The sequence below is a fragment of the Hippoglossus stenolepis genome, chromosome 4 (assembly GCF_022539355.2).
Source record: "Hippoglossus stenolepis isolate QCI-W04-F060 chromosome 4, HSTE1.2, whole genome shotgun sequence".
NCBI classification, from domain to species: Eukaryota; Metazoa; Chordata; class Actinopteri; order Pleuronectiformes; family Pleuronectidae; genus Hippoglossus; species Hippoglossus stenolepis.
This window is the reverse complement of record NC_061486.1, coordinates 6,549,816-6,570,583: the sequence shown is the minus strand read 5'-3', so window position 1 is coordinate 6,570,583 and position 20,768 is coordinate 6,549,816. Positions and strand designations below refer to the sequence as shown.

Sequence of the window (20,768 nt, the reverse complement as noted above, 5' to 3'; positions counted from 1 at the left end):
AGGTTGTTTAATTTTAGGTTTTGAATATTTTAGTTTTTTGGGGGATTATTCAATTGTAATAATTAAAATAAATTCCAACAGGTAGCTTTTATAACAGTGATCATATTTCAACATGCATGTTTGATTATTGTTTTAATAACTGAGGATGTGTAACTGTCATCCTGATCTAAGACATACGCTATTTTAAAAAGTGTACTGCGTTACACAATCATAAAATTGACTTTTGTCTTGGAAAGACAATGACATTTTAGCACAGTTACCTTTTGAAACAATGATTTATTTACATTAATTGATAATGACGTCAATGTGAGGTAACTATTTTTCTTAAATTAGGTCTATTTCACATGGGCTTTGCATATTATATGATGCAGAGCGATGTTTTAACAGAACCACAGATTTACAAAAACTTGTTTACCATTCGATTTAATTCAATAACAGCCTTCTGCTGCTCTAAATTGGGGAGGAACTGCTTTTACCTAATGTCGACTCAACCCTGTTACCAATGCATCTGTAATCTCGCCCACACTTTTCAGCTCGTATGCATTACATTTATTTCTAACAAGGCGTAGGCGTACAAAATGAAGACAAGTACATTTGAGAAACTGATTCTTCTCCACTTGCAGTGGCACAAAGCTTAATGATCTAATTGGATTGAACGAGGAACAGCAGGCGCATTTTCTGCCTTTCTAGCCTTTTTCACCATGATTGAGTAATTACCAGGGCGCCAAGTCTACTTCATTATAGATGTACTCGCTGTCTGTCTTGTAAACATTTTGTTTCTAAAAAATCAAATGTTTGGCAGAACTGAAAACTTGGCCTACATTTCTTACATTAGCACACACGGGATGTGCCGGAGACAATTCTCCAGAGATCTCACCAGTCAGAACTGAGTCAGAGTGTGTAAGCAATACGTCACAGGAACAGATAGTGAGAGATGTTCCCCTTGGTCCCTTTGTTCCCTGCCCCGAGACAAAAGTCAAAACAAATTAACTGAACGTAATGACAGTGATGCAATTGTCCCTGTCAGGCTCTTGCCTAATTTTTCCCCTATTATTTTTGTCCCCGTTGTCAGTGTGGACTTCCTGCTCAGGCCAGGGTATGAGAGTGGGGGGGGCGGGTCCATTAACAGTAATTCGACATAAATAGGAGACTGGTTCATAAAGCAGTGAACTTAACACTTGAGAAAACTATGCAAAACAAGCTGTAAAACTAGATCTACTCAAATAACTCAAAAACAAAGACATGCTGAGTAATGTGTCGTTATTTTCCACCAGTTGAGATACAATTAGTCACTAATATGCTTTCCAACATGTAATACATACACTACAGTGACATTTATACTCTGGCAGCCACAATGAATAAGCATTTAATCTAAGACGTAGAAGCTATGAATATGAAGCATTACAAAATAATTCCGGTTCATTTAAACGTCTCTTTTTTTGTTTAAGTAGCTCAAAGCACAAGCAACAAGACAACAGCTTAAGTGTATTATCTCCCATTTCATTAGACGGCAAAAGGGAAAGTAGACACAGGTAACATGAGCAATAATCCCTCATTGTACAAGAAAAAACTGTTTGTTAGAACCACTGCAGCAAATCTGAACCAGAGACGGCCTGTAAACTGTCATGGATAAGAGATAAAAAATTATCTGGGTAAAATATTTTACTGTTTTCTTCAGTTTGGGGTTTTTAGTTTTAAATAACCTGCTAATCTAAGGTCTCAGCACTTTAAAGCAGGACTGAGCTGTGATATATACATGATATGACCCTGCAAGGCAATTTGTAAAAAAAAAAAGAAACTCAGAAATACAAAAGAGTTCTCAAGGACAAAGGCATTTGAATGAATTTCTTGTCGATTGCCCAACAATCAGCTGTGGATACAGGCAGGTTTGATTATAAGCAAGCTAACAGAAGAATCACAAACCTGATTGAGGGGCAGTTGTTGCTGCTCTGCACTGAACAAAGTAAAATTGTTCTTAAGCATCGGTTACTGAGCCGATCACTGATACGTATGGAACAAGATATTGGGAAAAAAAAACAGAGGAGGACACTGAAAGAAATTTCCTGTTCTTCTCTCCGGTCTGCGATTGAAGCAGCAGATAACAGATACTATTAAAGATCGCCATTACAGTACAGAGGTTAGTGTGATGTGTGTCCAATAATTTGGTACGAGCTGGCGGATGATGTCGTAAAAATTTAACTGGCCCTTGAGATGTAAAAAAAAGTTCCTTACTCTGCTCTAGTCGTTACAAATTAAAAGGAATTATCCTTCCAGTAGAAGTGCATCAAAATTAGGATGGACACCTAATTTAATGAGTTGATCGGTGACTTTTTGCCATTTAAATCATTCACAATAAGAGTTTTAATTCCAGTTAGAATCGAGGAAAAGCTCAATAAACATTGTTATGGTAATGTTGTTGAGGAACATTTTCAGCTGACTGTAGATGGCTGCTTCATTTTGTCTGGCGGTCTGAGCAGCCCCTGAATAGCACTCACTAATTGCACGGCTGCGGCCTGTGTGCAAACAATGATGAAGTAAGCCATTTGGGCTGTTGATCCGTACTAGGCTACACTATTCCTGTGTGATTAGGAAGTGGTAATATTAATCCCTCCTCTCCTGCCCCGGCCTATAAATCTAATAGTCTCTCACTCCCATCCCAGCCGGTCAGATACCCTCGGCCCTGGGAGATAGAGGAGTGAGAGTGGTATTTCTGTAATAGGTGTTGGTCACTTCTTTAAACCATTACTCTCTCACTGACTGCCTCGGCAAGGCCCCTGTTTAGTAAATCAGTTGTTGAGAACATTGCAAAAAAATGACCCTTTTTCTAATCCTGGGCTACTCCTGAAATTGTTTGGCTTCAGAGCTCAGTGTGAACACAGCCAGGCTCCTCTCCACCTGGTACTGTCTTCACATTACCATGCATTACAGTTGGGTGGGATCGTAATACATCCAATTGAATTTGCCCCCTACTGCCAGGCTCACTTCCATCTCTGCTGCCAGGGTGATATTAGTTATGGAGGCTCTCTCTGCAGGGCGGTAGGAGAATATGAAGGAACAGTAATTTGCTGTATTCGGGATGATGTCAGACATCGTGCGTAGGAAGTAAGTGTTTTGTTTCCTGATCACAAGACCTTAAGAACTAGTGTTCGACGCTTAGAAATGAGATGACAACAAGCAGCGTTCTGCTGCCGCCTCTACTGCAGCTGGTGTACCTGGTGTGATTCCACTGCAGCAGGTATTGGGGAAAGTGGAAGTGAAACACAGTTTGATTCCAACAAATCATAAATATAGAAAGCGAGCTTTACAAACCTCCACAATTCTTTCATATTCATTTGTGTATATTGGTGTAACACTTCTCCATAGTGTGATACAACCTACTAAGACCAATATACACATATAGAGACATTTATTTTGGGAAAACCTTCACAATATTTGAGCTATTATTAGTGTACACTTACTCTTTTAATTTAAACAGTATGAACATCTCAGTGTCAGTGCAATTATTTTGTGTGTGTTGTCGTATGCACCACTAAAATGATAATAACTCTATTTGCCACATGCTCGCGGTACAGTCGATGAGGTTTTTACCGTCCCCACAGTCAGACCTCAAAGCGTCAGCTGCAGTTGTGGCATGCAATGCAGTTCTTTAGTTTTATTTGTACCGGTATCAGTATTTTTAACAACCCCAAAAATCACTTTGTGCTATCCATCTTGTACGCCAACACAAATCTTTCAATATCAAACACTCATCACCTGCATAGTTGAAAAGTGGCAATAAAATTGAGTTTCTTCCTTCACAGAGCAACAGCAGCCGAGCTTCGACGCCTCACGGACATGACAGGGGAATTAGTCTATTTAGACTGTAAAAAGAATTTGAGATCTTTTTATGGGAGCTTTGATGCTTTTTCCATCGTGACACTTAAACACTGAATTGCATTGTGACGGGAATTGAAGCCACAGACGCAAAGAAAAACTAAATTACACAGCAACCTTTCAAGTCCACAGATGATAAGAGTGTTTGATATTCAGAAAGCAGATTTGTTGGATGATCACTTCAATGCATGCTTTTAAAGAAAGTTTTGCGGCTTGTGTTAATATTTGGTGTGTGAGACAATGAATAAATTGCATGTTAGGCAACATCTTGCACATAGTATAGGGAAAGTACCTGGTCAATGTTACTGGGCAAATCACCAAGCATATGTAAACCTGCTTATTCCTGCAAATCAGCCAAGTGTAATGTGTACGATCACACAAACACTGAACCTTCAGTTTATGTTTAGATCAAATGTCAGAATGGGTAAAGCATAAGGGATCTAAGTGACTTTGATAGGGTGTTATGGCCAGTGGGGCTAGTTTGAGTTTTTAGATTTGATTCAGAATGGGCTGAAAAACAAAGACATCCAGTCAGCGGCAGTTCTGCAGACAAAATCGTCTTTTTGATGAGAGAGGTCAGACGAAGAAAACCAGACCGGATTGGAGCTGATAGATACTGTAACTCAGGCAATCACAACTGGGGGTGAGCAGGAAAGATTTGGATGCACAACGCATCAAAGTTGGAGATCAACAGCAGAAGACCTACATCAAGTTCCACTCTCCCATCAGTCTGGAATCTAAATCCGAGGCTGCACACGGAAACAAACCAGGACAGTTGAAGATTGGGAAACTGTGGTACGGTCTAATGAATCTCGATTTCTGCTGAGACAGGCAGATAGCAGGTTCACAACAGCATGAACAGCAACAGTCCAGACGAATGGTGGTGGTCTAATCGTGTGGGGAATGTTTTCTTTGCACACTTTGGGCCCGTTAACACCGATCAATCATCGATGAATGCCACAGCCTGTCTGAGTATTGTTGCTGACCATGTGCATCCATTTATAGCCACAGTTTACCATCTTCTAATGGCTACTCCCAATATGATAAAGCACCATGTCACGAAGCCAAATTCATCTTTAAGTAGTTTCATGAACACGTCGAGTTCAGTGCACTTCAACTGCCTTTTCTGTCGCAAGATCCGAATCGGACAGAACAACTTAAGGAGGTGGAAGAGAAATATTCTTGGAGGAATATTTCCAACACCTTAAGGAATCCAGTTTTAGTATGCTGTTCCGAATAAAGTGCCTGGTGTGGAGGCTTGCCACATAATGTATAATACTGTGAGTAAATAGTTTATATCCCCAGTGTCCTCCTAGCAATATACATTTTAACAGTATGGAAAGGGTTAATAATCTAGCCTATACCGTGCAGGGACAAATCACACATGCATGAAAATTGTGATGTTAAATGTGATAATGAATGGCAATTTATAGTCAATGGGAATTAACACTGGTGAGAGAAATCCAATGACACAGTGCTGGCACACAAATTAAATGTTAAATACTTCTTCCCACCCAATATCCATCAAGATTTGTACACCCTGTACAGATCTCTGGAAAATAGAAATCTTTCCAACAAAATGTGTCGCAAAAACTATAATTAACCAAGCACGGTTACATTTGGCTGTGGAATGATTTTATTTTTTTCCCACCTGTGAACAGATATAGGGACGGAGCCTATGGCCTAATTACGTGGAGGGAGGTCAGTGCCCTCGATTTCACCAGAGGCAGGCGACAACTTTGATTTCATAATGGATCTGTTTTTACCCTTGGTTTTAGAGATTGCTGATTCATATTTTCACCAAACACATCAAATTCCAACCTTGAGCACATTTTACCCACTGTTCCAAGTGATTCAAACATTGGGCTGAAAACGTGTTTTGCTTTTACAAAAGCGCCGGCAAAGCTGACACTTTATTCTATGTTCAATCTCGTTGTCTCTGCAACATTCTATCGTAAATTCTTAAGTCGGAAAAATATATATAGATATTAAGTTATTTAAGCAAGAGAACAACTAGATTTGTTAATCATCCATTATTTAAGTGTGCGATATCGATCCCAGAGCTTGATCCACGTCAATAAGTTAGAACTTCTGAGTGCTACGGATCCGTGTTGGTGAGAAATGCATGGAAACTGTATAGTGACAGGAAGGTGTAAAAGAGACTTGTTTGAAGAAATGTAAAACATCGAGAGTGGGTGACACGAGCACGAGCGAGTGGCAGGGAATCATTAAGACAGATCACAGTTGTGACACTGCCTCTTTGAAGACAACCAGGATCCCACCGAGCGCGAGTCTCGTGTGCTTCCAATGCTGATAGGCTGCAGGGAGCATCTCTCAGGCTTCTCGCTGAGCACCAGCACCAAGATTAGAGGTTCCTTTAATCCGAAAAAGGGGATTAAATGCTACAAGAGAGGCGAGAGGGCCGCTCCCACGGAGGGGATGAGATGAATTATTAACACCTCTGCTCAATACGGGAGATCTAAGTCTATAAACCAAAAATCACAGTTCTAAGACACTGGTGGCATGTCCTGTCAACCAAACATACCAGGGTGCACAGATAAATGTGATCTTGCCTAACACACTCCGCCTCAGCGAGCAGGCAGGGGGTGTGTGTGGGAACGTGTGTGGGAATGTGTGTGTGTTAAGAGTGTTAGGGGGATTCAAAACACACAAAACGATACGAGCGGGACAGTAACATAGTTGCGAATACGCCAATAACGTAGAAATTGTGGAGAGCACTCAAAAGTTATGACATCCAGTGGACGAAAGTGGTCATCACTTCCTCTTGTGCTCAAAAACACACATCAACTTCCCATGAACACACCTCAGCTGCCACAGTGAGTCAGAATTGTCCAGAAAAATAAGTTAACCAGTCCAGACTTGTATGTCAAATATATGTAAATATGGTGGAACACAACATCCAAATCCTAAAGTGTTTAAAAGCAAGGTCAGTGTGGAATGGGAATGTGTCAGCCAAATTTATTACCCATGATCACCTGCAGATCAAATCTATCTCAAAATCATTCAGCTACAGAACAGATACTCACAACGCAAAATCTACAAATAAATAGACGTGTGTATCATGGTTGTCCATCATCACTTACCGCCCTTGTTCCATCTGCCTTTAGTCCTTGCCTGATAGGTGAGTTCAGGACAGCCAGAGAACACCAAGAGAAAAAAAACAAGTTCAAACACAGAAAGAAATCCAGACTTTGCCCTGGAAAACATGTCCAAGAGTTGCTGGCAGCCGAGTCACTTTCACATGGCTGTGTTTCCTCCTAGAACGGCGCGGCTGTGGCGCATGGTAGCCCACGCGTGGGCTGTCATCATCAGTCACGCTGGTGTCAGCAGTGGGTCTCCAGTCCTACCATGCTGCTCAGTGATGCCCCGGCCGGGTGCTGATCTTCACTGATGCTGGAGCAGCGAGTGGAGCCGCATCTCTCCCTTCTGTAAGCTCTGCCTCAGCACAGTGCATGGGAACCAAACAGGAACACACAGCTTGCCACGCGACGGCACAGCTCAGCTACGCTCGGCACAGTGCAAAGGAACTCGCTCTCACACACACACACACACACACACACACACACACTCACACACACTCCCTCTCTCTCCGTCTCTCTCACGCTCACTGCTGCCACCGCTGTCGATGCTGCTGCGGGAGCTGCTGCTGAATAATTTCTTGCCCTCCTCACTCTAGGTTTCAGGGGATATTCATTCCTCTGAGCTCGCTCTTTTGCTCCGAGCCTCACACTGTGGAGAAGACAGAGATTAGAGCACGACCCCCCCCCCTGTGCACTCCACAAAGGAGTTTCCAGGGAGGTGTTGGACTGAGACTGAGTCTGGTAGTGTGAACCTGCTGACAGGCAAGTAAGGATAGCAGGTAGCTGGTGAGTGTGGTAGGCAGATGAATTTGTAGGGATGCTCTTTACGAGTAAGACATTTGCATGGGGATAGCATGACCATCGGCAAAGTAAGGAAAGGCTCAACATTCCTAGAGGCGATGGAGCAGAGAGAGAAGGAGAAAGACTGGGCGGGAAAAACCAAAAGAGAAAAGATCACTGGTGGGGAGATTGTAGGGTCCTTGCTTCTTGACCCAACCCCCTCTGCAGTGACAGCACATGGACAAAAAAAGCGTTATATCCCTGAACAAAGTCAAGCAATATTATTGAGGATAAATGTATTTATTTCACATTTTGGAAGTGTTTGGAGTATTTGGTCAACAACAATTTGAAAATAGTGAAAACTGCATTTCCCATTGGCCAGGTTGTCATTTTCTAATTCCTCCTAAACTCCACAGAGACAAAACTAATCAAATCACAAATCCCATCGTGAAACTCGTAACGTATTCATTTCCGAAACAAACTATAGAGGAAACTTCGGGTTTGTGACTGTGGTAGTGACGCAGTGGGAAACTGTTATTTAACCTTTCTTTAGCCAATTCATGCTAAAGAATATTGGAAAAGCTTTTGCTCCTCTAACGCACTAACAATTGAAAAAAAATACAAGTCATGTAATATAATATTTTAATTAAAACATATAATTTTTCTCTCATTTGTAACTAGCTGCCAAGATCTTTAGAGATACGAGGCACTCTGTTGATCAGCCGCATTTCCCTGACAAAGCTCCAAGGTCGTTATGCTCACAAGTTCATAAAACAAGTACCTCACAAGTATGAGCCGGCAGTCTGGTACACACACCACGGCTTTAATGTCCTAATTACAGCTTCTGTGGAAACCCATGATCAAGTCCATCATTTTTTATACACAGCGCAAATTAATATTCTGAGTCCACACATGATCTTCGCTCATATCTTACCTGCTCAACCCCCCACACCGCCCACCCCCATCCTCCTCTTCCTTCACGCCGTCTCGGTTCCTTTCGTAAAACAACCTGCGACGACACCAGGAACTATAATTAAGCTTTCTGCACATGAGAGAGACAGACGTGTATTTCCTCTTAGACACCAGCAGGAGCACGTGTGTTGGCTGTACACATTTCCCACGACGGATTAAACAAGCTCGCTGTTTGCTTCTCTGTGGCCTCTTGCAACGCAGCGAAAGTACGCAACTCTAACGTCTGACAGACTCCTGTTAATCGACTTATAAAATCTGAAAAATCTGCACCAGACATGGTAGATTCAAACCCTAATGTTACAATACGTCTTCCCCCATGTCGACACTTCTAAGGAGGGTTTTTTTAATCAGTAACCTGGAGCTTTTTGTGTTGAACAGTAATACTCATGAGATTATTCTTTTTGCATATAAAGAGCCTGGTGTGGCACCTTGGGCTCCAAATTTAAATGATGCTGGCAAGGGTAAGCACAAAGTAGTTTAGATGCAAGCAGTTAGTGGGGGGAGGACCAGGAAATACACGGAGAATGTGGTTTAGCTGGTTCTAAGTGGTCTATAGTGACCATTTGTTAGAGCCTATGTCCCACGGCGGTGCATTTTCATAAAGCAAATCGCTGCTATAACAAGAGTAGCATTCTTGCCATTACCGCGTAGCATTCGGTTTAACCGTAAAAGGTAAAACTAACTCCCACACCGATCACTGAGTTCACTTCACTTCATCAAAGACAAGATATTTATGTTTAACGAGGCAAATTTAAAGAGGGGATGGTGCATCTTAATCCCTTTCACAAGCTGCAAAATGACACAACAGTTGAATATGTAGCAGACGTATTAAAAAAGATGGGGGAAAAAAAAGTTCAAAATTCAAATGTCAGAAACAGAAAAACAGCACAGATGTTCCCAAAACAAACTCTGCGCCTGTGTCATCAGCGGATGAAAGCGACAGACTTTGATGTCTGCCGCCTCTTGTGTAAAATTAGTTCACACAGACATAAATCTGGTGAAGTGTAGCTGGAATTAGCATCCAGTGTCTTTGTCTAAGGTCCCTGTGAGCCCATTAAACTAACCATTCAAAGTTGTTTTTGCTTCAAAAACACTTTCTGCCTCTTTAATACAGTCGTGCAAAACAGAGGAGGGAAGAAGGAGAGGGGATAAGAGGGATGAGAGGGGAACCTGTGCAGGGTGTGATAGTCGAGGCAGATGCACAGAAACAAACAGCAGCGAAGTATCGTCGAGTAGGTTTACGGTGTCACCAAAAACAGTCCTTGCTGCCGAGGAAGGAGTAAAGAGGAGTAGAGTGGAGTGAAGTGGAGGGGATGCGGGGACTACTACACCCATACTGGTAAGTCAGACAGCTTATCACCCCCAGACAAGAGCCCCCTGGATAAATGTGGTCAAGCAGGAGAGGAGCCCAGCTTCAGCAGTGATGGGGTGCAGGACAGCGATAAGGATGAAGCTCTACTGGGTGAAATGGGGGAGTGAGGCGAGGGGCCCCGGGCGGAGAAACTCAGCCAACAGCGATGTTCATTCCAACTCTTCCTGGCTAAACCTCTTAAAAAATTTACACAAAGGCATCCACCATACTCAGCAAATATAGGTTACCGCATGTATGCATGCATTCATGTGTCTTAAGTGTAACCGTGCATGTGTGCACGTTTGATTGCACATCTCACTACAGAACCTGAAAGAGGGGAGGAAGGGAGTGTGGAGCAGGAAGAGGAGAGGATGGGAACGAGGAGAGCGGAAAGAGGCGAGGCGGAGAGAGAGAAGCCGTCTTCTTGATGTTTGTCCGACGCCAGCCTCTTGAAAACACACCATGAAATTTGCTTTTTCACAGGAAGTGACAGAGCGAGCACCATGAATTGATCCCCTGATGGAGATCTGGCTCTTTGTGCAGTTGTTCTCTCCTCTGCACATCTGCCTGCCCAGATACTGGATAATCTACTTGCTCCCGGCATTCCTAATCCAACCAACCATCCCCATTCACTCCGCCCATGTGTGTCCCAGCACGGGACAGGAGGCTAGTTTGGAGGTCTATAATGGAATAGATTTGGTTGTTTGTCGCTCTTGAAATGATTGTTATGTGTCACTGAAATGATTTTTTTTCTCCTGCCTTGCTAACCTCTAGGTAATGAGCAACACTCTAATTATAATTTACCAGAATCAGAGACCCCCGCAACTTTCAAATCAGACAATCAGCGGTGGAGCCTTTCTTTTGTTTGCGGCTGAATTTTGTTCTTTTCCAGAAATTTTTAAGTCTCTAATATGGACAAAGCTAATACATCACAGCTAAGACATCCATGCATGCCAGCTCCTTGTTTGTATTTTTGTTTAAATTTTCCCTTTAGATTATGGCCCACAAAGCCACATATTTGAATAGAGCACAACTCCCAGTTTGGCTCCCGGCAAACAAATGTTAAAGATTATAAGCTGATTATGGCTCTGTCAGCCAATTCGAATAAGTAAACAAGACAGACTATAAAAGGGCAGCGCTTGTGGAAAACTCTTTGTAAATATGTTTTTAATGTAAATACGCCCCTGACTATTCGGTCACATGACTGATCACTGTGAAAACTGGGAACCACAACAGCTTGTAAACAGTGTCCATTAATAAACACTCTGGGGTTTGATTAAAAGTAGCGCCAATTCTTAATGAAACAATTACATAAAGTACTCCTACAAAATGCAGTATATGATTTATCATTTTCTAATAAACACTTTCTGTATCTGTAAACAGGAAATATATGTGCTCCCTTCAAACTAATGTGAACAATGCAATTTTGTTAACTAATCAGAAATGTGTTGTGTTTTCCATACAGCTCTTGAGTCAAATTGCTAGTAAATTATCGGTATGTAAATGTTATATGTATGCACTCGGAAACCGGGTGCACTCGTTACAATGAACACAAACGTGGCAATCGGAGGCAAAAAATGTGGCACGAAGCTGAGGGCGCAATTACATCAGGAATAAATTCCTTCACAGTCAATCCTTTATACCGAATAAACTCGCGCACGGAATGTGTCTGTGAACGGTCCCGCAAGTCAAAGAACAGAGAGGTAATAAGAATCAGAATGAGTTAGTGATTGCTGTCATAAAATATGGCAGGGGCTTCTATTTACAACCTGTAATAAAACTGCCTCTGCTGCGATTTATGGAGAAGCTTGCCCCACAGAGCTAAAGCCTTTTTTGCCAAGGGCATGTTAATAACCTCCATACTGCATTCTGAATATATTGGCAGATAGACATTTTGTCTAATAGAGCATTGCAAACTGGAAAGCAGGTTCTAAAAAAAGCAACAGCGTCATGCTTACAGTATAAGGTATTCTGGTGGCAGCGCGGGCTCCAGCCTGAAGCTCGGAGACCTGCCCACACTGCTCATCAATCCCTTGTCCCCCCCTCAACACAAAAACAACCCACACCAACAACCCACTGGCAATGGTGAAATCCTATTAATGACGTCACACGGTTGAGTAATGGAAAAAAAATTATTACACAAAATATGGCATTAATATGAATATGAGGTGGACACAATCCAGAGATGGTCTGGTACAAGCTGAACACGTTAAACTAATCATTTGAACTTAAGGTCCACTTACGAGCTTCATTCAGCTTTCACCAGTATCTTTGTAAGGATGCAGACTATTCATTTGTCCCAGGGGATGGTTTAGCTGTCAATACATGACAGTCACATGGGGATCGATTAGAGGGTATGTGTCTGAGGCATATGTGGCTAACACTTACGAGTCCTGGGCTATTTTTGCTCTTTTTAAATATTTAACATTCAAAATTAAATGTTTATCTTTCCAATGTTTGTGTCTTTTTATTTCAGCACGATATTGTTCATGCGATCAAACGATTCATTTTTCATTTTGTCATAGAATATCAACAAATTGGACCCAAAACACGTCACGTGATTTCACCACGCCAGAACCTACAAGGCTGAAGCTACATCGGTCTATATCAATCCAGACAATCAGTCTATCCTGTGCACACTCACACATCTAACCTGCCAACAAAGGAGAAAACACAAAGTAAAAAGGCGGGGGGCATTATTGTTCAGTAGAAATATAGCGATGTATGTGATGCACACATTAGCAGAAATTATTTGCACTCATCTATGAACCATTACAGCGCTAACAGTGTTTGTTTACAATCACAATGCACAGCCTGAGCTAGAATGCAAGCACATTATAAAACTGTAATGAGAAGAATCATTTTATTGCGGCTCCGGTCTCCATTAGTGGGATGGAGGTGAAGAGAACATGGACAGATGTGGATGCTGCTCCCATCCCCTCTCTGGCTGAAGAGATTCACCTGATCACCGGTCTCACTGGTCAAGGTCACCGGCTCTTCAGACCAAAAGCACGGTACTCTCTATATCACACACTCTATTAAATACTGGGTTTCAACAGTCCCCGCTATCAACTCCCTCTCCTCATTCTCCATCTCTCTAATATTTTTAAAACACTATGAAATCTCAATTACACACTGAGCTGTGGTCTGCAGAAGTAAGTTCCTGTTTTATGGTCGTGCGCATTGGTAGAATGTAGCAATATTGGTTATATAATTAATCACATGTTCGTCCTTCAAGACGCTGATGTAATGATGCCGAGGTACAGGTGGTTTGAAGGGCAACATGAGGCTGGGCACTGACCTGTTCGTCGTTCACCCTCCAGCTCGGGTCGGTGCCAGGTCTGATGCCGATGTCGATTAAACCTCGGAGCTTGGAATTTCCAAACGAATGTTTATTTAATTGTGATGGCATTTAAAAAGAGGCTGTCCAATTGTAACAGCAGTGACAAAGTCAGAGTAAATTAAATATGACGTTACCTGTGATAAATACATCTGATGGCCCCTCAATATTACATTTGTTTTGTTCTCAGCTTTGGATGCTGAGCTAATATTGAGGTTACAGATTGAAAGAGACACACGATTCAGATCTAATAAGATTTGATAATGTTCATTGCCTTAAGGTGATCAAATCTGCTGGCGACATTTGTCAAATTGGATGCTAGGTCAAGATATATATCTGAATAGTATTAGCATCAAGTATAACAAGTACGATGGTAAACTATAATTGTACCTTAAGGAAAACACCACATCCACTCTAATTTCGTTTTCATTTTAAAGTACAATTCAATCTGTATTTTCAAGATACGGATAACTAGTCCCTAATAAGTTACACCACTAATTTCCTTACCTTCAGTCATTCAAACATTCAACAACATTTGTGTTTTGAAGAACACAGCACATTCTCTAACAAATACTGCTGCATCAAGTAGAAAAGAACCATCACAGGTAATGTTATGGAAAGGTGAGAAATAGGCTGTGCTTATCTGAAGTCGATGTACCACTAGACATAAATCATTGCCTCAGTTTAGCTTCAGGCTGTTGCACAGTCTCATTCATTTGAATACTGTACATTTGCAAACCACTAGACTGTTCACCGATTGATCATCAGCTGTATACAGTCTGGAGGCTTGTTTGCGCTCGGAATATAAACAGACTCCACCAAAGTTATTTATTATCAAACACAAAAAATAACTGTGGCTGAAATGCCAAAAGGTGGTCTGGGATCAGCGAAGGAAGCTCTCATTATTAAACACGCACCCAAAGCATTGTGCGAATGCTGTTAAGTCAGATGGATGGAGGCGGGAGACGCCGAGACTAACTTTCTGGAGGTATTTACAAAAATGAGATCCTCGGATACAGGCAGAGGAGCAGGAGAGACTGCTGGGCAGAATGAAGGCTATACACATCCATTACCCCATATCATCAGCAGCAATCACATCATCTCCCAGACACTTCCAGGTAGACCTGAGCCCCCTCAGGCTTTTATTGGAGCTGCCAAACCCGCATCCATACAGTCACCCGGGCCAACAGCTCGTCCTCCCAGTTCAGCAACGCTTTTGATCATTGCAAATTGAATGAGCATAATAAGCCAGTCAATATGAAATTTACCCCCCCTATATCCAGTTCAAAATTTGACTATGCAGAAACAGCAGGAGAAAAGTGCACTCAGACCGAAGTCAGGTGTTTCCTAATGACATTCATTTTCGCTCTGCGCTCTTTTGCCCGCTCCCAGAAAATGGCATCGCGTTTCATGTGGGGAACAAAATGAAGCTTACAGCCGTTCACTTATTCACACATACAGGGGGTATTGAAAAGGTGTCGGTTTATAACACACTGGTTTGAGATGTTTAAGTGTGACTGATAAATACCAGTAAATTGTTGACATTGTAGATCCATATTCTACCAGGGGAAAATTGTTCAGCTGTCGTACCTGCCTGTCCAGACTGACAATACTGCCAATAAGGTGCAAGTGCATTTCAAAACATGCTCGTATTTCCATGTATCTAAGTCAACAATAAAAGCCCATACAGCAGTAAACTGGCCCCATTTTCTGGGGTTTTGCATCAGCTGATTTAAATAAATTGTGAGCTGCACACGACTGTCTCAGCTTCATCTTCGCCGCAGTTTAATAATCTCAACGCTGCTGGAGAAAAATGACAGCACACCACAAAGTTTACGATCTCAGTGTTAAGGAGCACAATATGGGGTAGGGCCAACAACTCTCCAACCCCCAGATTACCATGTTGGTCGTTTGTCACTGTGCTCCCATACAACCCGCTCGAGTGTCTCCTGAAATAGCATTCTTGCAGCACCAGGAATACTGGATCACTGCTATGCACACAAGAGGTTAAGCCTGAGACGCAAACACTTCAGGCACAGAAAACTACTTGATCGGGGTTTCAAGGAAACCATGCTTTGGATTAAAAGAAGTACTTCCCTATGATTAGAGGACATGTTTACAAATGAGGCAGGATTAATTAATTATTGATCTATCAAATACTAGAAAATGGCAAAACATTCACATCATCCCTGCTACTGTAGTGATATCTTAGTCCAAAACAAAGATATTCACTTTACACTGATGAAAATTAAAGAAAAATCTATAAGTATGTGTTAATGGTCGAGGCAGCAGCCCAGTTTCCCATAGATTACAAAAACATTTTACATTAATTTAGTCTATGAACTTATTCTATTGATCGGTGGTATGGCGTATCATTACTAAACTGCAGGCATACACTGTTTATGATGACCTTGTGTGGGCAAACAACACATCATTCCTATTCAGATGCCTTCAACAGGCAGCAGAAAGGTCAATCTATTGACCTATAGAAACACGCTGGAGGGAATTCAAGGTTCAGCACCACAATACGAGCCCCACCTCCCCCACCTGGGTCCCACATCCACATCGACGGAGAGGAAGATGGAGAGAAATAGAAGGGAAATACACCCTTCTATGTGCCGGGGTGGGCCCATCGCTCTCGGGAGTAGTGCCGGGCATTAAATCTGCCCGGGGATGAGAAAGAGTGGCAGCCACTCAGCTAGCGGGCCTCAAAACACATTTTAAATTTTGCCGTGGATGACAAGTCTCGTCCACCTCTCAGACTGTGCTGACAGCAGTGACAGTTAGCCAGCTTTTATGAGTCCGACTTGAAGGTTGCAGAGAGGCAGTTGAAACTCACCTGAAAAACATGGGAGTGGGTTTTTGTTTTTGTGTTGTCATTGCTGGATTTTCAATTAAAAACACCTACAAACAAAAATGTATAAACTCGATTCTGAGAAAAACAAGTGTGACTTAGTCCATAAATCCTGTTCCACAGAAGTAAACTGCCGGACAGGAAGTTGACTGCAGTGCATTTATCAAATGGGCTATGATGCAAGGCTGAATATGAATGTTTTGGAGATAAATTGCTTGTCACCCGGTCACAGCCGACGCTCATCACAAGCCCGTGTTGTGTGTTTATCCCCGGCTGAACCTCGCACCTTACTGTACAAAGATGTCAACATGTTTCCACGAGTTGAAAACAACCTTTGTCCTACAACATAATATCGATGCATCAGGCAAAAGGAGCGTGTGAGCGAGACAGAGAGTGGGATAAAATACACATCCACACCCAAAGAGTGTTGCACCGCAAGTATTGATCGGTGATGATTGATTCTGTGGATCAATTTTTTATTAAGAATTTATGTTCTCGTGTTATCAAGCCTCACGGACACAGACGTCTTTCTATTTCCTGCAATGATTGAAATGCTCCATGGGCCAACATTCAGGAGGGGTGTTCGACTACTACAGCTCCGGTCAGTCAGCGAGGAAACAGACAGGTGTTCAGAACCCCGGCCTTGTCCAGGGTCGAGAGGTCACAGCAGTTAGGAGGATGAATGAAATCTGGTGAAAATGAGAAAACTGTTCTAAAAGATTCTGGAAGTACCACTGGGCAACTGTGACATTTTTTGTAACATGCAACTTTGCTGTCGTCGGGTGTTGTGCTTTTGCTATAGACATGTTTGTTTTTCTGAGGTTTTCTTTATTTTAAATATATAAAAAGACTATTAATTTGCATTTCAAAATCTCCAATGTCATTTAAATCAAATATTCAAAACCAGACCATCATTGCTTTATCAGCACTTAAAAAAATGTTGCTTTGTGATGTTTAAAAACACAGAAATACAGCAGATAGTGAATCGGCTGCGAGCCTCTCCTGATGTGTTCGGTGAAAGAACTTTCCTTGAAGGTTAGCCAAATTATTAACAGAAACGCACTGGTGCAGTGACGGTCAGAGGCGGAACATTTCACAACAGTAGTTTGGTTGATTAACGAGACAACCAGAGGTGATTAAGACGTCTCTGATTGTGCTGTCACTCTTCCAAATGGACAGGACCTCCGTGCTCACCCCTCTGCCATTCCAGTCCAAATGGCCGGGTGTGGAGATGTGTCTCCACATTTCCAGCACTCCCTCATTTAAAAGACCCCTTTGCTCCTCACTAAATCTTCCTCGGCCCATCTGGAGATAGGGTTTTATACAGGACACAGGTCCACTCAGGCTAGCCATCACCTTTACTGTCCCCACTGATACAGCCCGCCATTAGCATTAAAACCAGGCTGTGCGCCGAGAAATCGAACTTGAGCTTGAGTCAGAGTGAGGTGGAACATTCTTATCTGACAAGTGCATCATAGTGAATATAGTGAAATACTCTTTTAAATTTCTCCTATAATTTCTTTTACATCAGTCTTTGGAAATGTCCTGTTCCCAGTGAGATTTGCTTTTCAACAAATTTTTTTGCCAGCATCAATATTAAAAAAACAATCTCAAGCGCTTTCAAGCAATTACAAACAAAGCATCCCGACAGAGAGATTAAATAAACCAACAAAGATATGAACTATAAAAATCTATGATCTACAAAGTGTGCAAATAATTATCTCAGAACCAATGTGCACTGACAGTTTAGTCACTTAATATTCTCTCTCATACGGACGTGCTGTTGTAGTAAATACAAGCTGATCAATTCGCTCTGTGGTTTCATTGTTGTGCTCCTCAAATCTATAATGTATGTGTTAGTTCTATGATGTAAATCTAATAATATTAGATATAGTTTTTCCTATTGAAGGATATTGAAATGCAACTGCAAAGCTCTAGCATTCTGTACATACTGAGATGCTCAACTACAGTTTGCCCAAGGACATCCGTGCATTTGAGCAGGTCTACATGTATATATATATGCACGTGCCTAATAGCTAAGGTGTATGTAATCTATAGCATCAGTTTTTTTTATCTGTTTCTTTTGTAACTGTGACATTTTTTTGTATATTGCAATCATCTATTCTGTAATTCATGCTGCTGTTATTTGAACTTTAATACCAACAGCAGATATTCCTGATAAATGACATGCCCATATGTTGTTTTGTAGAAGAGCAATAACTCAAATTAAGGTGAAAAGGCGAGGCTGATTAATTATCATGACATTACGTTGGGTAAGAATAACAAATAAACCACCAGGCTAAATATGCTCCAATGATCACATGAAACAAAACCAAATTCAATATGGTGGAAAAGATCATTTACATACGGTCATGCCAAACAAAACAGATTTGCTATTTAAGCATCTTTTTTTTTTTATATAATGAAATGCATGATAACCTTACTGTGTAGTGTCATACAACACATTCATCAGTAACGTATATAATTGCTTGCCAGTGGTCTGTTTTGTTCAAGTTCAGCTGTTTCGATATTATTAAAGCTGCCTTAATTGATTTTGTGTTATTCTTTGATGCTCACTACACTACAATGCTTTCATCGTGTCTGCCTGATTAAATACGTGCAACAGCAGCACTTCAACTTTCCATAATGAGAGAGGGGTGGGGGGGGCATGAAGGTGGTTGCCAACTGGGGCAACAAATGCAACCAGAGCTAGACATCAAATGGAGACTGTTAGTGTCAAACCCTTAAAAACATACAGCACATTTATGAGAATTCAACTTTTAGATTATTTACACTCGTAAAAAAAAATATTACACCACTAGGGGGCATGAAGGTACCAAAACAACCCCAAAGAAATGAAGCCCAGAATTCTACGTGTTCAAGTACCGATGGCTAACATGTTAGCGCACAAAAACAGGCAGTACTTCCAGTAGACTCAACATTTGACTTTCATTAGCAAACACAAACCATCTTCATTTGACTGCTCTTTTATTTATAGTTATGTATGTCATTGTTAACATTGAGACTTTTGTTCTAGTAATCCAAATTTACAATCTGTGAAAAGCTATCAAACCTACACCCTAATATATTTGTTTAATTTAGCTATAGTGTGCACATTTTCTACCTAACTCTCTGGCAGAGTGTTGTGAAAAATATTATCTATGGGCATGGATGACTATAAAACTGAAAAAATAATATAAAACACAAAAAGACCATGACATCAAGTTCAGTGAGAACAGATTGAAAGAGAAACTTAACAAAACGAAACAAAACAGGTATTCTAACCAGCAGCTGTTTAAAAGTAATGGTTTAAACATAATAAAATAAGCCATGAACTTTTTTTCCCCATTGTGTGGTTTCCACATCTCACGGCCATCGGGAACTTATTTGCTTGACCTTGGTCAGTTTTGGCTTTTTAAAAATGTATTAACAAATTCTTCATTGATATCCAACCATGAGCGAACGAGTTAGACTGGGTGTGGCCTATTCTATAACGCCTTGACCTTATCATACCAGTGAAACGTTTTGTAAAACGGGTATTTTGTATAAAATGTATGTCATGTTGTGTGCAAACCAATTACTCTACTACATGGTGATGAGTCAGGCAGAAAATAAATGAAGGAATTTAGAGTGAAAGCATCCTTTGTCATTAGATAATAAACTGACTGTACACACACCAAAGGAGAGGGACAGGGCGAGTGTCCAGGAGACGGGAGACTATGAGACAGATCCATTCTTGAGGATGATCTCGAATGCTGGAAAGACACGTGGCCCAGCCAAGCAGCTCCATGATTAACCCTGCACTGGTGATAGGAGTCAGCGAGTAAGTGAGAAGGTGAAGGAGCGGAGAGGGAGTGACAGCGGAGGAGTGGAGGAGAGGGAACCGAGGAAGTGTCAGCGTTGCTTTGGAAGGCAAAGAGAAACACGGGCTGACAGGTGAACCCGTGAGGATTGACCAGCCTACATCCAGCTGTCAGCGAGAGCTCATCTGGCACCAGCAGAGCTTATGTGTCAAACAGGAGAAAGGACAGGAGGATCCCTGCATATGGCCGCACATGTACAGCTGTGGCCCGGCCCCACACTAAGCAGCTTTAATGAGCAACATGTAACAACAACAGAGGACACAAGGACAGAAGAGTGATTATCATCTCACACATGGTGGTGTGCAAGTGGTTGCTATGCCACCACATTAAATCCTTTTTCAGAATAAGCTCCACTTGGAGTCTACGCGCAGTTTCAATTCACTGGGACTCAAATTTAAAATACTGTTAGATATTTGAAAGGATTGTGATCAAAAATATGGATTTTAAATTTTAAGTCAAAATAATTTTTGGGGAACTATGAATATTGATGTCGAGGGGAAATGAGAATCTGTCTCTAAAACTGTAAATTATTTTCAAGTCATATTTTCTAACACAACTGATCCGACATGTTTGGAGACTTGTATATTTCCATTTGCTGCCTGTTCAACCCTGTCACAAGAACATATAGCATTTC

General features: G+C 41.5%; 1 protein-coding gene across 5 annotated transcripts in view; it reads right to left on the bottom strand.

Moving 5' to 3' along the window:
- robo2 (roundabout, axon guidance receptor, homolog 2 (Drosophila)) overlaps window positions 1-7,502 on the bottom strand; it is a 259,592-nt gene extending 252,090 nt beyond the window's left edge. For all 5 annotated transcript variants that reach the window (XM_035154976.2, XM_035154983.2, XM_035154979.2 and 2 more), the window contains exon 1: window positions 6,978-7,502. In XM_035154976.2, the coding sequence (XP_035010867.1) occupies window positions 6,978-7,101 (124 nt within the window). In that variant the 5' untranslated portion in view covers window positions 7,102-7,502. The remainder of the gene's footprint in view (window positions 1-6,977) is intronic.
- Between the last annotated feature and the right edge of the window lie 13,266 nt (window positions 7,503-20,768).